Source organism: Camponotus floridanus, unplaced genomic scaffold (genome assembly GCF_003227725.1).
Source record: "Camponotus floridanus strain SB8 unplaced genomic scaffold, Cflo_v7.5 scaffold263, whole genome shotgun sequence".
Lineage (NCBI taxonomy): Eukaryota > Metazoa > Arthropoda > Insecta > Hymenoptera > Formicidae > Camponotus > Camponotus floridanus.
The window spans coordinates 112139-135155 of NW_020229396.1; the positions used below are offsets into that span (position 1 = coordinate 112139).

General features: G+C 31.3%; 2 protein-coding genes across 6 annotated transcripts; one reads left to right on the forward strand and one right to left on the reverse strand.

The window, feature by feature from the left end:
* The first annotated feature begins 1034 nt into the window (after positions 1 to 1034).
* LOC105253665 (programmed cell death 6-interacting protein) lies at positions 1035 to 11876 on the forward strand. Its single transcript, XM_025409423.1, has 15 exons — positions 1035 to 1324; positions 1950 to 2065; positions 2346 to 2473; positions 2556 to 2834; positions 2909 to 3010; positions 3077 to 3299; positions 3386 to 3509; positions 4568 to 4745; positions 6245 to 6406; positions 6505 to 6648; positions 6724 to 6939; positions 10800 to 10949; positions 11032 to 11176; positions 11255 to 11437; positions 11513 to 11876. The coding sequence occupies exons 1-15, from the start codon at positions 1119 to 1121 to the stop codon at positions 11635 to 11637; spliced, it is 2481 nt and encodes an 826-aa protein (XP_025265208.1). The 5' UTR covers positions 1035 to 1118; the 3' UTR covers positions 11638 to 11876.
* Positions 11877 to 12260: 384 nt separating this feature from the next.
* Positions 12261 to 17473, reverse strand: LOC105253661 (peptidyl-prolyl cis-trans isomerase cyp11). 5 transcript variants are annotated; one of them, XM_011261821.3, is made up of 9 exons: positions 17255 to 17473; positions 16256 to 16560; positions 16064 to 16151; positions 15275 to 15304; positions 15021 to 15166; positions 14515 to 14608; positions 14113 to 14365; positions 13847 to 13942; positions 12261 to 13767 (listed from the first exon to the last, which is right to left on the reverse strand). In XM_011261821.3, exons 2-9 carry the CDS (start codon positions 16536 to 16538, stop codon positions 13084 to 13086), a joined length of 1674 nt encoding a protein of 557 aa, XP_011260123.1. In that variant the 5' UTR covers positions 16539 to 16560; positions 17255 to 17473; the 3' UTR covers positions 12261 to 13083. The 5 variants fall into 5 exon arrangements, with proteins under 5 accessions (XP_011260123.1, XP_011260126.1, XP_011260124.1 ...); XM_011261824.3 differs by having other exon boundaries at positions 16256 to 16405; positions 17383 to 17468; XM_011261822.3 differs by having other exon boundaries at positions 17383 to 17462.
* Between the last annotated feature and the right edge of the window lie 5544 nt (positions 17474 to 23017).

The following is a 23017-nucleotide window of genomic DNA, read 5'->3' on the forward strand; positions in this document are numbered from 1 at the left end:
TTTTCATGATTGGCTGGCAGAAAATGTATCAATTTTAGCTATTGCGACGCCAATGCAAAATATGATGACACACAAATAGGTTAATATATGTGTGTCATGTGTGTCCTATTTGTGTGTCATCATATTTTGCATTGGCGTCGCAATGGCTAAAATTGATACATTTTCTGCCAGCCAATCATGAAAAAGCTTGATCAGTTGTCCATTCTCTCTCCTAGAGGTTCTCTAGCATATGCATAACATAAGATCATATGGACCAATGAGTATTAAGGACCATCGAGTATTAAGTCGCCATATTGACTTATATAACATAATACTCGATGCTCATTGGTCCATGTGGTCTTATGTTATGCATATGCACCTATGCAAGTTTGTCTGGATAGGCCCTAAAGGCCGCAGCACACACTTTTGCATAAACGCATAACCAGAAGCATAAGGAAATTGGTCCCCAAGTATATGCATAAGAAAATGAACCAATCAATTTTCTTATGTTTATGGTTATGCGCTTATGCAAAAGTGTGTGCTGCGGTCTTAGGGCCTATCCAGACAAACTTGCATAGGTGCATATGCATAACATAAGACCACATGGACCAATGAGCATCGAGTATTATGTTATATAAGTCAATATGGCGACTTAATACTCGATGCTCATTGGTCCATATGATCTTATGTTATGCATATGCACTTATGCAACTTTGTCTGGATAGGCCCTTAGGGCCTATCCAGACAAACTTGCATAGGTGCATATGCATAACATAAGATCATATGGACCAATGAGCATCGAGTATTAAGTCGCCATATTGACTTATATAACATAATACTCGATGCTCATTGGTCCATGTGGTCTTATGTTATGCATATGCACCTATGCAAGTTTGTCTGGCCCTTAAAGGCCCTTAAAGGCCGCAGCACACACTTTTGCATAAACGCATAACCATAAACATAAGAAAATTGATTGGTTCATTTTCTTATGCATATACTTGAGGACCAATCAATCTCCTTATGCTTACGGTTATGCGCTTATGCAAAAGTGTGTGCTGCGGCCTTAAGTCGCAACGCACCTTCTGGTACAGCTGTACATCAGCTGTGTCACAGTTGTGTATGTCATATTAAACGTCAAGATGGCTGAACTTATCGCGATTCCATTAAAAAAACCTTCCGACGTTGACATAATAAAACCGCTTACAAATGTTATTAAATCAACTTACAACACCCCAGGAAATCAGAAAGATTATACGGATGCTATCGCTGAATTTAGCAAGCTGAGAAACAACGCTCTTTGGCGAGCCTTTGAGAAGTATGAAAGTTCATTGCAGGTTATTTACAGGTATGAGTCATCTTTAATTATTTCGGTTGACAATTATATTTCGTACGACAATTATCGGTGTTACATGTTATTGTCATGACTTTTGAAATTGTTCGATGAGATATATATTTTGTTTATTGGATACATATACGCAATCGCGATCTGAAATCCACAAATTTACATTAGCGATACAACCAAATCTTACTGATGATAACTAATATTTTTGATTAATTCAGTTATAATTTATCTACTGAATGTCGCCAATCTTATTTTTTTCGGATTTTTTTCACCTGAAAGGAAAGTAGTATATGTTATAAGCAGCATTAAAAATTGTAAGATTTTTATATATATCTTTAGTTTTTAATAATATAGGTTGATGACAATGATTGAATTGCAAATGAATCTTAACAGATTTATCAGAATTTACAATTTGTATTGATACAAAGAAAATTAAAATTATATTTTAAGGAGTTGTTCATGGAATGAAACTCTATTAAATTTTATTCTATTTCTATTAGAGTAATTATCTCTTACACAAATACACATATATATATATATAAGATTAAAAACATTGTTATATATATAAGTTATATATATATATAAGATTAAAAACATTGTCAAGTAAAATATGTAATTTTATTTATAGCTATTATGATCAGTTATGTGCATTGGAAAGAAAAATCCCTGCTCATGAATTACAAATACCATTCAAATGGAAAGATGCCTTTGATCGTACAATTTTTGGTGGAAAACTCAGTTTAAGTAAGTATTAAAAAGAAGGAATATATGTAATTTTGTCACCTTTTATGTGCTTTTTAATTTAAATTTTAACATCTCACTCTCTCAAATATATAAATTATTTATGAATTATGAATTATTTTATTTATGAAATAAATGATAGAAAAAGCATTACATTGTACATAAATAATCTCTAAATTGAGAATATCAGATAAATAGAACGACAGATAAGATAAAGTGATATAGATTACTTTAATGTGTATCAATGAAAATATGATATAACTCATAATATTGTTATGCACAGCCATTAGCACATTGGCATATGAAAAAGTATGTGTACTCTTCAATATTGCTTCTTTACAAAGTTCGATAGCTGCTACACAATCATTAGATAGCGATGAAGGATTGAAACTGTCAGCTAAATTATTTCAGGTTTGCTCTTCCATATTCCTGTATTCTATTAATATTTTTACATATTATTTGAATGCATTAACGAATTAAAATTTTTTTTTAGCAATCAGCTGGGATATTTAATTATCTGAAAGGAAATGTCATGATGGCAATTCAACAAGAACCAACACCCGATATTAGTCCAGAAACACTCGGAGCATTGAGTGCATTAATGCTTGCTCAAGCACAAGAAATATTTGTGCATAAAGCAATCCATGATTCTATGAAAGATGGTATTGTTGCTAGATTGGCAGCACAAGCAGAAGAATTATATGCAGATGCCTTAAAATTATTTCAGAAAGAAATTTTTCGCGCATTTTGGGACAAAGAATGGGTGCCTTTGGTTAGTATATCAAATATAAATAATTTTTTTTAAATATTTATATATATCATTTTATAGATAAGTGTTGTTTACAGATAGCAAGTAAACAAGCTGGTTATCGCGCTATGGCCGAATATTATCAATCACTTGTATGCAAAAATAATAAAGTAATTGGAGAAGAAATTGCTAGATTAGAGGTAATTGTATCACAATTCAGTTATCTATTTTTTAAATTGTTTATAACGACACGTTAACATTTTCAGCATGCTGTGGAGTTGTTCAAAGCTGCCCAACAAAGATCAAATAAGCCAAGCTTATTCCAAGATTATGCCAACAAAGCACAGAGAAATCTAACAGAAGTAAAAAAAGATAATGATTTTATATATCACGAAAGGATTCCAGACATCAAGAATGTGGAAGCTATAGGAAAAGCTACCGTTGCTAAACTACTCCCACTTCCCGAAAAATTCAGTTCTGATTTTAAAGGTTAAAGACAATATTAATAATTTTACAGAGAGAAAATATCTTTTTTCTTTTCTATAAATATTGCACAAGTATTGTCTTATTTATAGATTTGTTTGCTGAACTATTACCTGTCACCATACACAACGCATTGTCAGCCTATGAAAATCGTCGTAATGAGCTTGTTAACTACGAAGTTTCAAATCTTCGAGAAATGACCCAACTTTTAAACAGGTATATATATATATATATATATATATATATATATATATATATATATACATACACACACACACAGTGTCCCAAAAGTCCCGGACCGGTCGAATATTTCATAAACTATGCACTTTAGAAAGAAATGTTTCAGACAAAAGTTGTATGGCTTGAAGGGGGCCATCAGATAGTGGCAATGATTTGACCTTGGAGAGTTATTTGAAGGTGACGTAAAGGTCACCTTCAATTTCTTTAATGGAACTCCCTATTTTTTATTACATATTCGTGTAGCTTATCTCGAGAGCTTTCCAAAACTATAATAAAGTATTTCTTCATTGAGTACTTTTCAAGTTATGAGGCTTGAAATCATTTCTTAATTTTGCATAAACCATAAAATATCTAATAAAATATTCATTTTTCGATTATCTTACCTTAATACTTTTATGTACAAAATAATGAGAGGAATCAATCGGTGTAAAGAAAACACATAGTTGTTTAAAAAAAAAAAATGTAATTGTTAATTGCAAATTACATATTTTTTTCTTAAAAACAATTATGTTCTTTCTTTATCAATTGATTCCTCTCATTATTTTGTACATAAAAGTATTAAGGTAAGATAATCGAAAAATGAATATTTTATTAGATATTTTATGGTTTATGCAAAATTAAGAAATGATTTCAAGCCTCATAACTCGAAAAGTACTCAATGAAGAAATACTTTATTATAGTGTTTTGGAAAGTTCTCGAGATAAGCTACATGAATATGTAATAAAAAATAGGGAGTTCCATTTAAGAAATTGAAAGTGACTTTTACGTCACCTTCAAATGACTCTCCAAAGTCAAATCATTGCCACTATCTCCCCTTCAAGCCATACAACTTTTGTCTGAAACATTTCTTTCTAAAGTGCATAGTTTATGAAATATTCGACCAGTCCGGGACTTTTGGAACACTATGTATATATATATATATATATATATATATATATATATATATACATGTGCATATATATATATATATATATATATATATATATATATATATATATAGAATAATATAGACCTGTAATTAAATTTTATTATAGTGTTTTGGCAAGTTTGAATTTACCAGCAGCTCTAGAAGATACAAGTGGAACAGAAATACCTCAATCGCTATTGGAGAAAGCGCTTTATGTGCGAAATGCAGGAGGAATACAAGCTTTGGAAGTAGCTATGAAAGAACTGCCAGATTTATTGCAACGTAATAAAGAACTTTTAGATGAGGTAAAAAAAAAAAAAATATATATATATATACATATACAGGGTGTCAATTAAGTCCCGGGACGGCTGAATATTTTCTCATGTAAGGTATTTTTGAAAAAGATCAAGGTCATTTCTGAAGTAATTTTCAACGAGGAATTCAACGGTGACCTTCAATTTGACCTTGAGCTTGACCTTCAAGGTTATTTGAAGGTCAAAGTGTTTTTTTTAAATAGGAACCCCTATTTTTGATTGTATATTCTTATAGCTGACCTCGAGAGCTTTCCAAAACACTATAATAAAATATTTTTCCCTCAAGCATTTATCGAGTTATGATGCTTCAAATCATTTCTTAATTTTACATAAACCGTAAAATATCTTGCAAAATATTCACTTTTCGATTATTTTACCTTAATACTTTTATGTACAAAATAATGAGAGGAATCAATTGGCGTAAAGAAAACATATAGTTGTTTTTAAGAAAAAATATGGAATTTGCAATTAACAATTCCATATTTTTTCTTAAAAACAACTGTATGTTTTCTTTAAACCAATTGATTCCTCTCATTATTTTGTACATAAAAGTATTAAGGTAAAATAATCGAAAAGTGAATATTTTACAAGATATTTTACGGTTTATGTAAAATTAAGAAATGATTTGAAGCATCATAACTCGATAAATGCTTGAGGGAAAAATATTTTATTATAGTGTTTTGGAAAGCTCTCGAGGTCAGCTATAAGAATATACAATCAAAAATAGGGGTTCCTATTTAAAAAAAACACTTTGACCTTCAAATAACCTTGAAGGTCAAGCTCAAGGTCAAATTGAAGGTCACCGTTGAATTCCTCGTTGAAAATTACTTCAGAAATGACCTTGACCTTTTTCAAAAATACCTTACATGAGAAAATATTCAGCCGTCCCGGGACTTAATTGACACCCTGTATATATATATATACATACATACATACATACATACATACATACACACACACACATACACACACACACACACACACACCCACCCACCCACCCACACACACACACACACACACACACACACACACACACACACACACACACACAGGGTGTCTCAAAACTCATAATCAATCTTTCAAAGACATATTCTTGGGATCATTTGGAAACGATTTTTGATCAGCGAAAATGTCGATGAAGGCCATCAATTTTTGCATGTTCCCAATTTTTGTCATCATATATCTTTGCAATTAAGCATTAAATTAAAGCTCAACTAAAGTAAACTCTATTTAAAATTAATCGAAGAATGTGGTATTGTTAATATTTTATTTCTACAAAGCTTAGTTTACGAAAAACCCCTTATTTCCAATCACTTATAATTCGAAAATTATTAGTACCTCGACATTTTTTGAGGAAAAATCGTCTTCAGATGATCCCAGGAATCTGTTTTTGAAAGATTGATTATGAGTTTTGGGACACCCTGTATATATTCTCTTATGTATTTTTTAAAGTTTTTTCAAATTTCATATTTTTTTTACATACATTATAGTGTGAGAGAATGTTGCAAGAGGAACGTGAATCTGACAATCAACTAAGAGAACAGTTCAAAGAACGTTGGAAGCGAACACCCAGTATTCGATTAACGGAACAATTTACTAATAATTTACAAAAATATCGTGAAATCATTAATAATGCAGTTTCTGCTGATAAGGTAAAATAATACTTAAAAGTAATAATACTTAAAAAAATATACAACTTTATGTATCTTTGCTTTTATGAATATTTTATTATATGATTATCTATGCACAGGTGGTTCGTGAAAAATACGAAAATCATAAAGAAGGAATGGAAATTTTAAGTTTAGATGAGGATGAACTTACTAGAACTGTTCCACAAGGTTTGGCTGTTCAAGAAAGTAATGTTGTTATACAACTCAGGAAATTAATGGATGATGTAGGTGGCTAATAATACAATAAATAGAATCGTACGTATTGAATACTTGAATTTTTATTAAATATTTTCTTTTAGGTGGAAACATTGAAAGCTGAACGAGATGCTATTGAAAGTGAATTTAAATCTGCTATTAATGATATGAAGAGTACATTCCTTTCAGCATTAGCTAAGGACAGTGTAATCGATGAACCGAATTTATCTGTTGAGAGTTTGGGAAAATATTATGGACCTTTACAAAAACAAGTACGAGAAAGCATAGCGCATCAGGAAAAATTAGTTGCTGAAATTCAGGTATGCCTAAGATTTTTACACACATATAAAAAAAATAATATAAAAGATAAAAAAATACACGTGTGTGTATGTACGTATGTGTACACACACACACACACACACACACACACACACACACACACACACACACACACACACACACACACACACACACACACACACACACACACACACACCACACACACACACACACACACACACACACACACACACACACACACACACACACACACACACACACACACACACACACACACACACACACACACCACACACACACACACACACACACACACACACACACACACACACACACACACACAAACGGGCCACTAAATTTTAAAACAATTTTTTTACAATTTCGAGTAACGATAAATCGGCAAATAATCATCGTATTGAGATGAAATAACGCTCAAATTAAAGCTTTATCATTTTTCTTAAAAACCGAATACTCTTAAAAAACGAAAACCAAATTTGAATTACAAAAAATGTTTTATAAAATGGCGGACGTTGAAGGTGTCCTTCGAAAAATGAGAAACAAATTTTTTTTTAACTGTTGCGTTGTTAAGGAGAATTGACACGCTAATACACAAATATATGAGTTTTAAAGCTCATTTATTTCCTAACAAATCTTAACAAATATTTTAAACAATTTTCTACGATTTTTTTAAATAAAGTTATATCGTTTTGAAGAAAATGTTGCAAAATGGGCCTTTTCACTGTAATGCTTTACAAGAAGAATCAAACAATTTAAAAGGAAGAAATTTGATTAACAATATGTTCCAACAAATCGAAGAATTGATAAATGTGAAAGGAGGCAATACACATTATTAAACACATGCGCGCGCGCGTACACATGGAATCAGATTTCTGCCATGTCCACGTCGTTGACTCTAGAAAATGCCAAGAGTAGGATACACGCCAAGAGTAGGATACATGCATATGCATATGTACGGGAACGCATTCACGCAAGATTTAAATCCAACCATGTGGAGCATCTTGGGTCGAGTTACACTTTAATTTCTTTTATTGAAAAAGTTTTTCTCAATAATTTATTGTTGAATTGCAGATTTTACAAGAAAAGGCCCATTTTGCAACATTTTCTTTAAAACGGTATAATTTTATTTAAAAAAGTAGAAAATTGTTCAAAATATAGATTTATTAGGAAATAAATGAGCTACAAAACTCATTCATTTATGTGTTAGTCCATAGATTCTCCTGAGCAACGCAGCAGTTTTAAAAGTAAAAAAAAAATTTTGTTTCCCATATTTTGAAAGCTATCTTCAATGTCCGCCATTTTATAAAACATTTTTTGTAATTCAAATTTATTTTTGTAATTCAAATTTTTTTTTGTAATTCAAGTTTCCTTGATTTTTAAGAGAAATGTTCGAGCTACAATTTGAACTTTGTTTTATCTCGATACAATGATTTTTAGCTGATTTATCACTATTTGAAAATGTGAAAAAATTGTATTAAAATTTAGTAGCCCGTTTTCTTTTGCGGGTGAGAGAAAGAGAGAGAGAGAGAGAGAGAGAGAGAGAGGGAGAGAGAGAGAGAGAGAGGGAGAGGGAGAGAGAGAGGAGGGGAGAGAGAGAGAGAGAGAGAGAGAGAGAGAGAGAGAGAGAGAGAGAGTGTACAGGGTGTATCAGAGCGACCGTTTCAGGCTGGTATTTCGAAAAATACGCATTTACTTGAAAAATGTTCCGAACAAAAGTTATAGGACTTTAAGGGGCGCATTACATAGCATGGTTAGTGTGACCTTGGATAGTGTTGTTAAGGACACGGAAAAATCAATTAAAAGTTTTTAAATGGAAACTCCTATTTTTGATTGTATATTCTTATAGCTGACCTCGAGAGCTTTCCAAAACACTATAATAAAGTATTTTTTCATTGAGTACTTTTCGAGTTATGAGGCTTGCAATAATTTTTTAATTTTACATAAATCGTAAAATATCTTGTAAAATATTCATTTTTCGATTATCTTACCTTAATACTTTTATGTACAAAATAATGAGAATTGGAATCAATTGGTGTAAAGAAAACACATAGTTGTTTTTAAGAAACAATATGTAATTGTTAATTGCAAATTACATATTTTTTCTTCGAAACAATTATGTGTTTTCTTTACATCAATTGATTCCTCTCATTATTTTGTACATAAAAGTATTACGGTAAGATAATCGAGAAATGAATATTTTACAAGATATTTTACGATTTATATAAAATTAAAAAATTATTGCAAGAATCATAACTCGAAAAGTACTCAATGAAAAAATACTTTATTATAGTGTTTTGGAAAGCTCTCGAGGTCAGCTATAAGAATATACAATCAAAAATAGGGGTTTCCATTTAAAAACTTTTAATTGATTTTTCCGTGTCCTTAACAACACTATCCAAGGTCACACTAACCATGCTATGTAATGCGCCCCTTAAAGTCCTATAACTTTTGTTCGGAACATTTTTCAAGTAAATGCGTATTTTTCGAAATACCAGCCTGATACGGTCGCTCTGATACACCCTGTATATATATATATATATATATATATATATATATATTATATATATATATATATACGTACAGGGTGTCCCAAAAGTCCCGGACCGGTTGAATATTTCATAAACTATGCACTTTAGAAAGAAATGTTTCAGACAAAAGTTGTATGGCTTGAAGGGGGCCATCAGATAGTGGCAATGATTTGACCTTGGAGAGTCATTTGAAGGTGACGTAAAAGTCACCTTCAATTTCTTAAATGGAACTCCCTATTTTTTATTACATATTCGTATAGCTTATCTCGAGAGCTTTCCAAAACACTATAATAAAGTATTCTTCATTGAGTACTTTTCGAGTTATGAGGCTTGAAATCATTTCTTAATTTTGCATAAACCATAAAATATCTAGTAAAATATTCATTTTTCGATTATCTTACCTTAATACTTTTATGTACAAAATAATGAGAGGAATCAATTGGTGTAAAGAAAACACATAGTTGTTTAAAAAAAAAAAATGTAATTGTTAATTGTAAATTACATATTTTTTGTACATAAAATTTTGTACATAAAATTATTAAGGTAAGATAATCGAAAAATGAATATTTCACAAGATATTTTACGGTTTATGTAAAATTAAGAAATGATTTCAAGCCTTATAACTCGAAAAGTACTCAATGAAGAAATACTTTATTATAGTGTTTTGGAAAGCTCTCGAGATAAGCTATACGAATATGTAATAAAAAATAGGGAGTTCCATTTAAGAAATTGAAGGTGACTTTTACGTCACCTTCAAATGACTCTCCAAGGTCAAATCATTGCCACTATCTGATGGTCCTCTTCAAGTCATACAACTTTTGTCTGAAACATTTCTTTCTAAAGTGCATAGTTTAATATTCGACCGGTCCGGGACTTTTGGGACACCCTGTATATATATATATATATATATATATATATATATATACAGAGTGTCCCGAAACTACCGCTTCATATTTTAAGGACAGATTCTCTGGCCAATTTAAAAACGATTTTTCCTTAACGAAAATGTCGAGGCATCAATAGTTTTCGAGTTATAAACGATTGAAAATAAAGAGTTTTTCGCAAACTGAGCCTTATGGGAATAAAATATTAATAAAGTTACATCCTTTAATTAATTTTAGGTAGAGCTTACTTTAATAGAATTTTAATTTAAGGCTTAGTTAGAAAAATACATGATGGCAAAAATTGGGAATATGCAAAAAATAATCTCCCTCGACATTTTCGCTGAGGAAAAATCATTTTTGTAAATTGGCCAGAGAATTTACCTTTAAAATATGAAGCGGTAGTTTTGGGACACCCTGTATATATATAAAAATAAATAAATTTGTTCTTAGACATGCCATGCACAATTTACAAATGAACAAGCTGGTACTGGTAGCGCGCGAGAAATGATGCTCTGTAAACTAGCTTCCGCTTATGATGCATTTAAAGAGCTAAAAAATAACTTAACAGAAGGGACTAAATTTTATAACGATTTGACACAGGTATACATTTATGTCATGACAATTTGTTACTTACTTTCATTATTTTGTCATTGTCTCAATTTATTTTTCTCTATTTGTATAGCTATTGGTAGTCTTCCAAAATAAGATATCTGACTTCTGTTTCGCCCGAAAAACTGAAAAAGAGGAACTATTAAAAGATTTAACAACGAACTTGAGCCATACCGGTCCTGCTACAACGCCAAATATTCCATCTCATCATAGTAGTGGTACGAATCTGATACAATTTATCAGTTTTATATATTTTCTAAAATTAAAAAAAATATATTGTCTCTCTTCTCCAAAAGGGCCAAGTGGAAATCAACCGGAAGTCGGTACAGCACCACCGCAGTTGCCATATCCTATGCAAAATCAAGGTGGTATGCCTATACCTTATGGTGCTTCACCAGCAACACCTTATCCAGCATATGTTCCTCCACCAATGCCGACAACCTACAATCCATATGCTACAATGCCATACCCTACACAAGGTATACACTTTGGTTCCATTATTTGCAGTAAGTATATTTAAAATACGTGTAACGAGAAGTTTTGCTTTTTCTTAGGAGGATATAATTCGTTCCAAAGTACGATGCCTCAAGTTCCATATGGAGGCTATGCGACAATGCCACGTTATGATGGTACTCAACCACCACATGGTCAAAATCCATGGATCCATGGAAATCCATGAATTATACAAACAGTCGTAGTATACACTGTGATTTTACATAAATTGCTTAATATCAATTCCAATAATATTTATGTGTAATATTTTATACAAAATTTGCTTTTAATTAACACTCGAAGCTGATATTGTGTATAATTCAAGAGATTTGATTGCTGCTTGAATTATTACATATTCTGCTATATGGAGATGACTTCTAATTTGCCGTTACAAAAGTTTTGATTTCTTTGATTGACTAATCAAGATAAAAAAAAGCCAAGATTTTTTTTGCTTTGATTAGTTGACAAAATATTTCAAAACTTTTTTAGCATCGAACAGAATGCATCCCCGAGTACTTCCTCTAATACAGATTGATTATTGATATTTGTTAAACTTTAGTACTGCTTATGAATTTGTGTAGAAAGCACATATTATCGATTTATAAATATATTTTGTAAAATAAAAGCCAAACATACATAAATTATTTCTTAGATTTTTTGTGCTGATGTCTCTCCAATTATAACTGCCATAAGAATCGCATAAATATGGATAAGTTATTTATTTATTACAATTTTACATGATATATGTATGTAAATGTAAATATATATATATATATATATATATATATATATATATATATGTGTGTGTGTGTGTGTGTGTATTTTTAAAATCATTTAACTAATTTACATTAAGATTCAATTTTCAAACCAGGAAGGGGGAGAGAGAGAAAGTTATTAAAGTAGGACAATGATTTTTGAACTTTGAAAGAGATTCAGAAAGTTCTAAGAAAGTTTTCATATGGAAATATTTTGAAAATATCGTTTTTTACAAGCAATACAATACATATATTCAATATAAACAGTTTTAATATAGGAAAGAGGTAAAGAAAATTTGAAATATAGATATTCTCTTGTAAGAGAATATACAAACGTATGGTAGATTTTATTGTACACTCCACAGTGAAACACGTGCGTAATAAGTGATCAAAAGAGAAATAAGTTATATAGCTGCGATATTAGTTGCTTTCCATTTACATTTTACATACATAAAAACTCAGATAATTCTCACTTATGATGTCATAACTCAGATGTCACAACAGTTGAATGCACCTTTTGATGTTGGCAAGTGAGATTCAACTAAGTTTTTACTTATAACTTAAACAAACTTGAGGTCGTACAAGTCTAATAGACTAACATTAAAAATAAGATTATGAATCTCATCGCCTGTATTTGCCTGTATTTGTTTATTTCCTTTTATTCACTGAATAATGACGTCGCTAATCTGATATAAAATATATAACTGAATGATTCAGTATTACTTGAGAACAACATGGAAAGCAACTATTATTATTTATATAGCACTTGACCCACAAACTAATAATATTCGTGATTTCTCTTTGACAATATAATTGATATTATTGTTTTTCATATTTGATAGAATAAGTAAAAGAAAAGAAATGACATAACATATAAGTTATGTCTTGGAATGCTGGCTACTTGAACTGCTTGATCGTGAACGACGTTTAAATTTCGGTTGATTCGTATCCATTACGTTATCATTTCTTTTATATTTATTTTTATCATAACGCGAAGTATTATCGTTGTCTTGATAGGAATTAAAGTTATTTGGACGTCTATCGTTACGTCTATCGTAGTGTCTGTAATTATCTCTTCTATTAACTCTGTAAAAATCTCGTCTACGGGGAGAATAATTTCTCCGATTCCTTCTATCACGACTTGCTCTACGATCATAGTTCTTCTCTCTAGACCTTCGACGATCTCTTGACCGAGAACGTCCACGCCTTCTGCTTCTATCTCTCGAATTACGTCGGGAACTCCTGTCATTGTAAGATCGATTGTTATCACGTTTTAATAATTTTTCATTCTTATTTTGTTTAATCTCCTCTTTGTTTTGCATAATGTCATTGTCTTCTGTGTTTCTCTTTGCATTATCTTGCTGATAGGCTATTTTATTCATAGTTACTGTTTCATCTGTCTGATCGTTTTCTTTATTTTCCATCAATTCTGTTGTGCATATATTGTTATCCAGATCTGGCACTTGATTTTCATCAGAATTATCTGCGAATTTTTTAAGTCTGTCAGTTTCACGTAGTTTATCAAACTCTTCTTCTTTCTTGATCCGTTCCTTTTCTATTTTCTGTAATATAAAGTCATAATGAATAAGAAGGGAATAATACCATTTGTATATATTTTAATATATGTATACTAGTATATACTTGAAATTCGTGCAATTTGATAGTACGATTTTGAGCTTGTTTCCAATGAGGTGGAGTTATACTTCTGGAACGACTTCGAGAAGGAGTATGATATCGCTGAAAATTTATTTAAAACACATGCATTTTCGATTGAAATTAATAAATCAGTGAATAAGAAAAATAACGAATGAAATTCGGTATTTTCATTCGTTCAAATACACAATTAATGCATTTTATAACTAGTTATATAATAAATACTAACTTATATAACATTTATAATCACTTACGAATATTCCTCTACCCTTAAAAACACGACCAGTCTTTCTATGCGATCGTACTCGATCTCTTCCATAATGTTGTCTAAATTCCTTCTGATTTGCATTATTGGTAGATCCCGCTCTATATAAAAATTTATTTGCCGGTACTTCTGGAATTTCGTCAGGATCAATTTTAGTAACAGATGCTAACGGATGGGGTTGTCCGTGATCTTCTTCATTCGAATCCCGAATTTCACCGTCTTCTGATTTCGCTTTCTTTTTACTGAAACGCGATATATTGTAATTATTAATATTATATTTTAATAATTTAAAAATTCATATCTTTTTAATGTATTAATAATTGTATTCAAAATAAAATAATTATTGATATTGATTGATTGATTCAAAACATATATTTCCTCTCTTATCTACCTTTTTTTGCTCTTCTTTTTTTTCTTTGCTTTATCAGCATACGAATCAGACTCGGAATCTGCTGAACTACTTTGCTTCGTTTCTCGTTTTTTTGCTGAAATAATGTATAATAACATATATTTATTAGAAAATTATTTAAATCTTATATTATCTGTATTATCTTTTATATCCATATTATAGATAGTGCTCGGAATTAGTTGTCCTTTTCAAGCCGATATTTGAGACAACGTCTACGATCCCCCCACACTGTCCGAGGCTCGACACCGATCGCGTGCGTGACGCTATGCCTCAGGAGCGTTCGCTAAGCCGTTTCGCCAAATCATTATTAAAATTTTTTTTGGTAAATAATTTTCCTTTTTATAAATAATTAAATATCAAAATTTTTATTATTATAATATAATATATTATATATGTATAATCTGTTATACATACATATATGTTATAATAATAAATTTTAAATTTTAAAACTAATTCCGAGCACTTTTATAGATAGATAGCAATTATACCTTTACTCTTGATCTTCAAAACCAATTCCCCACAATTTACAACCTTAGCATCTTGTAATGGACGAGACATGCGGTCTACTGGAAGTCCTTCAATGTGTGTAATGATTTCTTGCCCAGACACTACTTCTCCAAAAACCACATGGACACTGAAATAATGAAATACTTGCATATAGATAAACAGGTTTTTTAAATGAAATGTACACATAATGTGCTATTTTGAAATATATGTATATTAAACATGGATTGATACTTACTTGTCGAGGTGAGGCGCTGGTTGTGTTGTACTACAACAACAAAATATGATTAAGGGGATGAGAGATGAACAGAAAGAGCCAGCTTTCATTGGTCATTGTGTTGTAGTAGTGATGTGCAGACCCTTCCCTCATGACTACACAAAAACATCGCTAAGTTATTCATTCCTCCAGAATTATTTTTATTCCTAAGTTTTTCAATATCCTCTGCGAATTTGCTGCATAAACCATCATGGGAACGAAATTGTATATTCATCTCGAATTGAAATTTGCTGGTTTTTATCATACATTTAAACTTATCATGAATTTAGAAAATAATACTGTTATCACTATCGTTATCACTATTGTCCAACACAATAATTTCATATATTAATTCCGTGTATTTTATTAAGAAATTTTATTGGCTATAACTAATCATGAGAGAGTTCTCTGGCAAATGTGAATAAATATTGACTTTATAAATATTACATTAACTTTACCCCTGATTCACATAAAACACTTAATTATTTTTTAATGGAGAAAAAGTAATTTTAGAAAATTTCTCTCTGAGAGAAAGAGAATTTTCTTTAATTGTAAGAAAGAAAACACATAATAACCATGTTGTATTATCTTGTTAATGTGCCTGTAATATTTTGCTATACACATATAAAACAGATATAATAGTTATATTTCATAATATTTATAATATATTATAAATATATCATAATATATTACAAATTTATAGATTTATAAATTTAAATAACAACGCAATATAAGAAATATCTCTAAATAATATTATTTTCAGATACTTACATGAAGAATTGCGAGCCATTGGTATCTCTACCACAATTTGCCATTGATAACAAAAATGGCTTATTATGCTTCATGATAAAGTTTTCATCTGCAAAAAAAATGATTCTTAAGTGAAGAAACAACTATAAGATTTGATTTTTATCAAATTTATAGTTTGTATTAAGTGCTTATAATAAAAATCTCATATATTACCTGCAAATGTACCACCATAAATTGATTCACCACCTGTTCCATTACCTATTGAAAAATCTCCACCTTGTATCATAAAATCTCTTACAACTCTATGAAAAACGATGCCTTTATAATGCAAAGATTTGCCTGTTGTTTTTCCAAGTCCCTTTTCTCCAGTACATAAAGCACGAAAGTTTTCACATGTTATAGGACAAATATCCGAAAAAAGTTCAAATACTATTCTACCCATAGGCAGTCCACCAACTTCAATGTCAAAGAATACTCTTGTATTAATGTTCATCATGATGAAAGAATCTATGAATTACCTATAAATTTTGAAAATACAAAATAAGCATTTATAAGAAAATTAAAGAAATTAGCACATTATTAAATTTTAAAATGTCATAATTTAGTTATATGAAAAAAAAAATATATATATATATATATATAATTATTAAATATATCTCCTTTTTTCTTCTTTCGCGTACATATTGTACAAGAATTCATATGATATTAATATACTGATGAAATAAGTTATATCGACAGGTTATGTTTCAATAATTACTAATCATGTTCGCGTTCTTCGATGAAATTCGCAATTTCGTTTCGTATAATTAAGAACAGCCTTTTTTCTATGTGAACTTCTATCTTTAAAAATCTTACAACAATAATGTTAACTCGAAGAAACGATAATACATAATCGACAATCACACACACACACTCGTAAAAATTCCGGAAAAGGTTGGACGATAATTAAAAGAAAATTGCGGAAATCATTGCATATGCAAACGATAGTTTCTAGAATTACATATGCATATGGCTACGTGTATGTCAAACTCGTAGTCAACGAATTCCAGGATCAGAATCCTGACCCTCTTCATCAAACGTCCTCATGGACCTTTTCTCATTGCGAGTAAATGAATAAATAAAACGATAGCGTCACAAGTCACAAGAGCCATTTATATATATGTATATAATACCTTCTTTCTTGAAAAAAGAAATTAGACAATAATCTCTTACGTGAATTATGTTAAAGCACGACTGAAATTGTTCTCCGTAGCACTTGATGATGTATTACGATGAAATGATAATGTTTGATTAATATGTTTGACAACTTTCACGAGAAGCGTAATAACGATAATAAATACCAGCACTTGGCACAATTCGTCCTACGACGTTCGCCTTCGCTACCAGCATCGATAGTCGAAAAATCTGGTAATGTTGCCCAACTGTTAAGTTCGCTGAATGCGGCCAATGGTCTAAAGCCCGTGTCACACTACGTATTGCGGACGCGGATTGGATTAGCATTGCGGATCGCGGATCTGAATTCAACCAATCAAGATGAGGCAGCCTCATCTTGATTGATTGAATTCAGATCCGCGATCCGCAATGCTAATCCAATCCGCGTCCGCAATACGTAGTGTGACATGGGCTTAAAGGTTTGTACATTCCGCGGAACTCCAGGAACTTAGCGGGCCAACTTCGATTTTTTCAATTTTTTTTATAGCGAATCGTTTGTTGGTGATTGTTGCCCTAATACAACTACTAACAGCGTTTGTTGGTTTATATTTTTTTGTAAAATAAAGAAACAAAAATCAGCGTAAAGTTACCCAAACAGCACCGAGTCGACTATTAGTCGGCTGTCAGTCGACAAAAGGAGTCTAAAGTCGACTTCAAAGTCAGACTAAATGTCAACTTATTGTCGACTTTTAGTCGACAAATGACCCGAAAATAGTCGACTAAAAGTCAGTATATACAGTCGACTTTAAGTCGACTTCATGGTGACTAGAAGTCGACTTTATGGCGACTATAAGCCGACATTGTTTTTGAGATTATGGCGACTAGGTCGACTTTTAGTCGGCAATAAGTCGACTTGTAATCAATTTGAAATCATCTATACATTTACTACCAAATTTTTATTCTCATAATAACATTTATTAAAAACTTAATTTTATATTTTAAATATATAATATACATTATACATTGAAAGTAATAAAATTAAATTTTTGACAAATGTCATTATGAAAATAAAAATTTGGTAGTAAATGTACAAATGTAAGTGGATATAATAAAATAGTGAAAGAGAGAACAAAAGTTATTTGTTTATAGTATTTAATGTTATTTAGAAAAAATATAAATTATTTTATGTTACATCTTAATATATATTACATAAAATACATAGTTTCGAAATAAAATTCAACGTAACATCAGGTACATATACGTACATACATCTAAATTATATACTTTAATTATGAAAAGTAATACATATATGTTTAAAACATGTTTTCTTATTTTAAACATGCTTTTTAACACAGTTTTAAACATTTTGAAAAATATTTTATAAGGCATGAACGCCAATTGTACATAGACCTAGAAGATATGTTCTAAAGACAGAAGTTATTTAACAAAAAATTTTGTTTTACTATATATATATATATATATATATATATATATATATATATATATATGAAAAGATTATATATATAATCTTTTTATATATTTTTGCCTTCCATATTATTGGCAGTTTTGCATGACAGAAATTTTTATTAAATATAATAATTACATATGATAAAACATAATAACGCTTTGCAAGCAAATAATGCAGTAAGAATTTTTGAAATACATGAAGATTATATATTCAGTTTTAAATAACAATATTTAATCATTACTACATAAAGATAATTATAAATATAATAGCACTTGTATTTAAACGACTGTTTTTATTACACAAAGTACTTCTCTATTTAATGATTTTTAATAATAATATTTTACAGTATAACTAATATTTCTAATAACATATTACTATTTGCATTCAAAACAGTTTATCCATCGTATGGATTACTTTGTCTCTAGAACATATCTACGTAGCGTTTTCTCTAACAATAAATAATATTATTAGTCTCATTATCTCGCATAAATACTTCCACTTATAACAGAGTTACTTGGATGTACGTCAAAGAAATCTAATTATGTATAAATATATGTTTCTGAGCAATGTTGAAAGAGAAAAAATAGAATTTTAAAGACCGAAGAATAAAATATTAGAGAATATTCCTGCTTTGTAGGATATATATAAATAGAATATATATTGTTTTTAAATTATTTTTTTTAGAAAATAATAGTTATATATGCTTGTTAGAATTATAACAAGCATATATAATTATATTTAAATAAATTGCACATAACAGATTTTTTGGATGTGGAAAGTATACAAGAATTAGGTACTTATTACAATCACAAAATCGTCATACTGGTTATATCTCCTTTCGAGTTAATACAACTGTTAATGTTACACAGTTCTCTTTAAATTATATGTACTTGATATGTCATGTCTAGGATGAAAAAAGTATTGCAGTTATGGATAAGTAGTTATCAAACATCAAAGTGAAAGCAAACTTATAATAGACTTGGAAAAATTAATTGCAATGTACAAAGTAGGTACCGAAGGAGTTTGATCTGAAAATCACGTTCTCTGGATGAATTGAGACGTTGGAAAACAACAGAATTGCGAGAATTTTTATTCTACCTTGGACTCTACCTTACTTTTATTGTTTCCAAGTCCAGTTTCGAAGATTAACTTTGGTCGTTGACCAATGCGGACTCTATCCTCTCTCGAGAACAGCCCCAGCACCCATTGATTGAAGCTCGATCAAGAGCGTCAATCAACGCGGACTCTGTTCTCGAAAGAAGACAGTTCCAGCACCCATTGATCGAAGATTAACCTTGGTCGTCGATCAATGCGGACTCTATCCTCTTTCGAGAACAGTCCCAGCACCCATTGATTGAAGCTCGATCAAGAGCGTCAATCAACGCGGACTCTGTTCTCGAAAGAAGACAGTCCCAGCACCCATTGATCGAAGATTAACCTTGGTCGTCGATCAATGCGGACTCTATCCTCTTTCGAGAACAGTCCCAGCACCCATTGATTGAAGCTTGATCAAGAGCGTCAATCAACGCGGACTCTGTTCTCGAAAGAAGACAGTCCCAGCACCCATGGATCGAAGATTAAGTTTTATTCAGTACAAAATATCAATGTTTTATGTTATACAGGGTCTACCAAAAGTGTGGAAACCCCTAAATATCTCGGAAAATATACGTTTTACAGAAAAGTGTTTCCAACAAAAGTTGTAGGGTTTAAGAAGATCTATATACTGATTCTATCAGTTTGACCTTGGATGGCGTCGTCAAGGTCAGGTCAAGGTCACATTGACTTTTTTAAATGACACCCCCTACATTTGATTGCATATTCTTATAGCTTAATTCAAGAGCTTTCCAAAACACTATAATAATGTTCATTTTTATTAAGTACTTTGCGAGTTATGAGGGTTGAATGATAGAGTAGCGCCGGTATTAACATTATCCAAGGTGTACTACATGGAGGTTACTCGCTCGGATTTGCATCTGTTGTGTGTGTGATCCAGCTAACTAAGGCAAGATCGATTCCTCAACATATCCTCATATTTCGCTGAAGTCAAATTGCCAAAAAATTACTCCATAAAACGTATATGAAACGTCTCGTTAGTTCCTTCATTTACCGCTATGTGACGCACTACATGCAGTCTAACTCGCATTTAAAATTCAACTAAGAATGTATAAAGCTATCAAAGAACGAGCACCTTCTAACTTCAGCTTTGAGCAAGCAGAAATTAATTGTTATCGTCCAAATACAACGTACGATTAATTAAAATTAAACGTTTTAAAAATGGCTGGCGACTTGTAGGAACGTGAAAGAATCACTATCCTCATGATGCGTGGATGGGGTGATAACGAAAGATCGTTCTCTGATGTCGTTCGATTATTTAATGACACGTATCCGAACCGTCGAATTAATAAGTCCACTGTGTTAAAAACAATAGAACGTTTTAGACAAACTGGTAGCGTAAGAAATCGCTCTAAGTCAGGAAGACCATTGTCTGCAACCAACGAAGAAAAACAACTTGATGTTCTGCAGACATTTATTGAAGATCCCAATTCTAGTGTTCAGAGAGTCGCTCAAACTCACGATATTGCTCCCATGTCGGTTTGGAGAATTTTAAAGAAGAACAAGTTCCATCCATATAAATTGCAATACGTTCAAGAATTGCAAAACGGAGATGAGGAGCGTCGTATACATTTCTGTGAAAGAATGATGGCACTAATAGATGTCCGGCCCATCTTCCCTTATCAAATTGTTTTCACAGACGAGGCAACTTTTACCTTAACGGGAGAAGTTAATAATCAAAATTTTCGTTTCTGGTCAGATGAGAATCCGAATTGGGTGCGGGAAACTCACACACAACATCCACAAAAAATAAATGTATGGTGCGGAATAATAGATGGCTATTTAATAGGGCCGTTTTTTTTTGAAGAATATTTGAACGCTCAAAGGTATGAGAGATTACTTGTTGATCAAATAATTCCAGCCATACAGAATACTTTTCCAAATAATTTCCAAGAAATATGGTTTCAGCATGATGGAGCTCCTGCTCATTTTGGTGCAGGACCACGTCGTATTTTAAATGAGACTTTTCCGCTACGGTGGATAGGAAGAAGGAACGGAAATGAGGGAGGAGAGGATTGGCCACCTCGGTCACCAGATCTAACTCCTCTTGATTATTATCTATGGGGATATCTGAAGAGTAAGGTTTACAGAACAAAACCTAAAACCATTCACGAATTGATACAGCGAATAAGGGATGAAATGGCTTTGATACCTTTTGAAACGAATCGTAAAGTCATTTCTACATTCTACCAAAGATTAGCATATTGTCAGGAAGTAAATGGCAGCCACTTTCAGCATTTACTTTAACACATTGAAACACATTTGCAATCGTTTGGTGCAACCTAACCTGATCTCTGTATACACGCACCGCACGCACGCACACGCACACATTTCGAACAATTATTATGATAAATGAGCATCCACAAATTTATTTACTGTTTACTATGTCGATTGCTTTCCAGGTCTTTAAATGCTCGATTGTAATTTGGTTGGGTCTTTGCTTTTGCTGACTGGATCCACGACCGATCTTGCCTTAGTTAGCTGGATCACACACACAACAGATGCAAATCCGAGCGAGTAACCTCCATGTAGTACACCTTGGATAATGTTAATACCGGCGCTACTCTATCATTCAACCCTCATAACTCGCAAAGTACTTAATAAAAATGAACATTATTATAGTGTTTTGGAAAGCTCTTGAATTAAGCTATAAGAATATGCAATCAAATGTAGGGGGTGTCATTTAAAAAAGTCAATGTGACCTTGACCTGACCTTGATGACGCCATCCAAGGTCAAACTGATAGAATCAGTATATAGATCTTCTTAAACCCTACAACTTTTGTTGGAAACACTTTTCTGTAAAACGTATATTTTCCGAGATATTTAGGGGTTTCCACACTTTTGGTAGACCCTGTATATTAATATTATATAAAATTAATAGTTTCCAAAGAAAATGACAAATTTAACATATCAGGTACATACAATATATTTACTTGTTTAAGCCTCGCTTTCTGTTGCCGGATCGTCTCAACCACTCTTGAATACATCTTTCCACTTCAGTAATTGTAGTAGTATCCTTTTTCTTCAAAATAATTGCTACAAATATAATAATTGGATCATGTTAAAATACATGTTAACATGACATGAAGTAGTTCTAGAAAAATTCTCATCTGAATTGTATTTAATGTTAAAAAAAAGTTTGTTTAAATACAGTTCAGTGCAACTACAAAGAATGAAGAAAAATGTTAAAATTATATACCAATTATTGTGTCAGCCAGTTTCGTTGTTTTGAATGATAATC

Coding starts and splice junctions, on each gene's coding strand:
- LOC105253665 (XM_025409423.1), top strand. CDS start 1,119: ATGGCTGAACTTATCGCGATTCCATTAAAAAAACCTTCCGACGTTGAC. Junction 1,325..1,949: donor TCATTGCAGGTTATTTACAG/GTATGAGTCATC, acceptor TTTTATTTATAG/CTATTATGATCAGTTATGTG. Junction 11,177..11,254: donor TCCATCTCATCATAGTAGTG/GTACGAATCTGA, acceptor CTTCTCCAAAAG/GGCCAAGTGGAAATCAACCG.
- LOC105253661 (XM_011261821.3), bottom strand. CDS start 16,538: ATGATGAACATTAATACAAGAGTATTCTTTGACATTGAAGTTGGTGGA. Junction 14,609..15,020: donor TTTGAAGATCAAGAGTAAAG/GTATAATTGCTA, acceptor ACATTATTTCAG/CAAAAAAACGAGAAACGAAG. Junction 13,768..13,846: donor TCAAATTGCACGAATTTCAA/GTATATACTAGT, acceptor TTTATATTACAG/AAAATAGAAAAGGAACGGAT.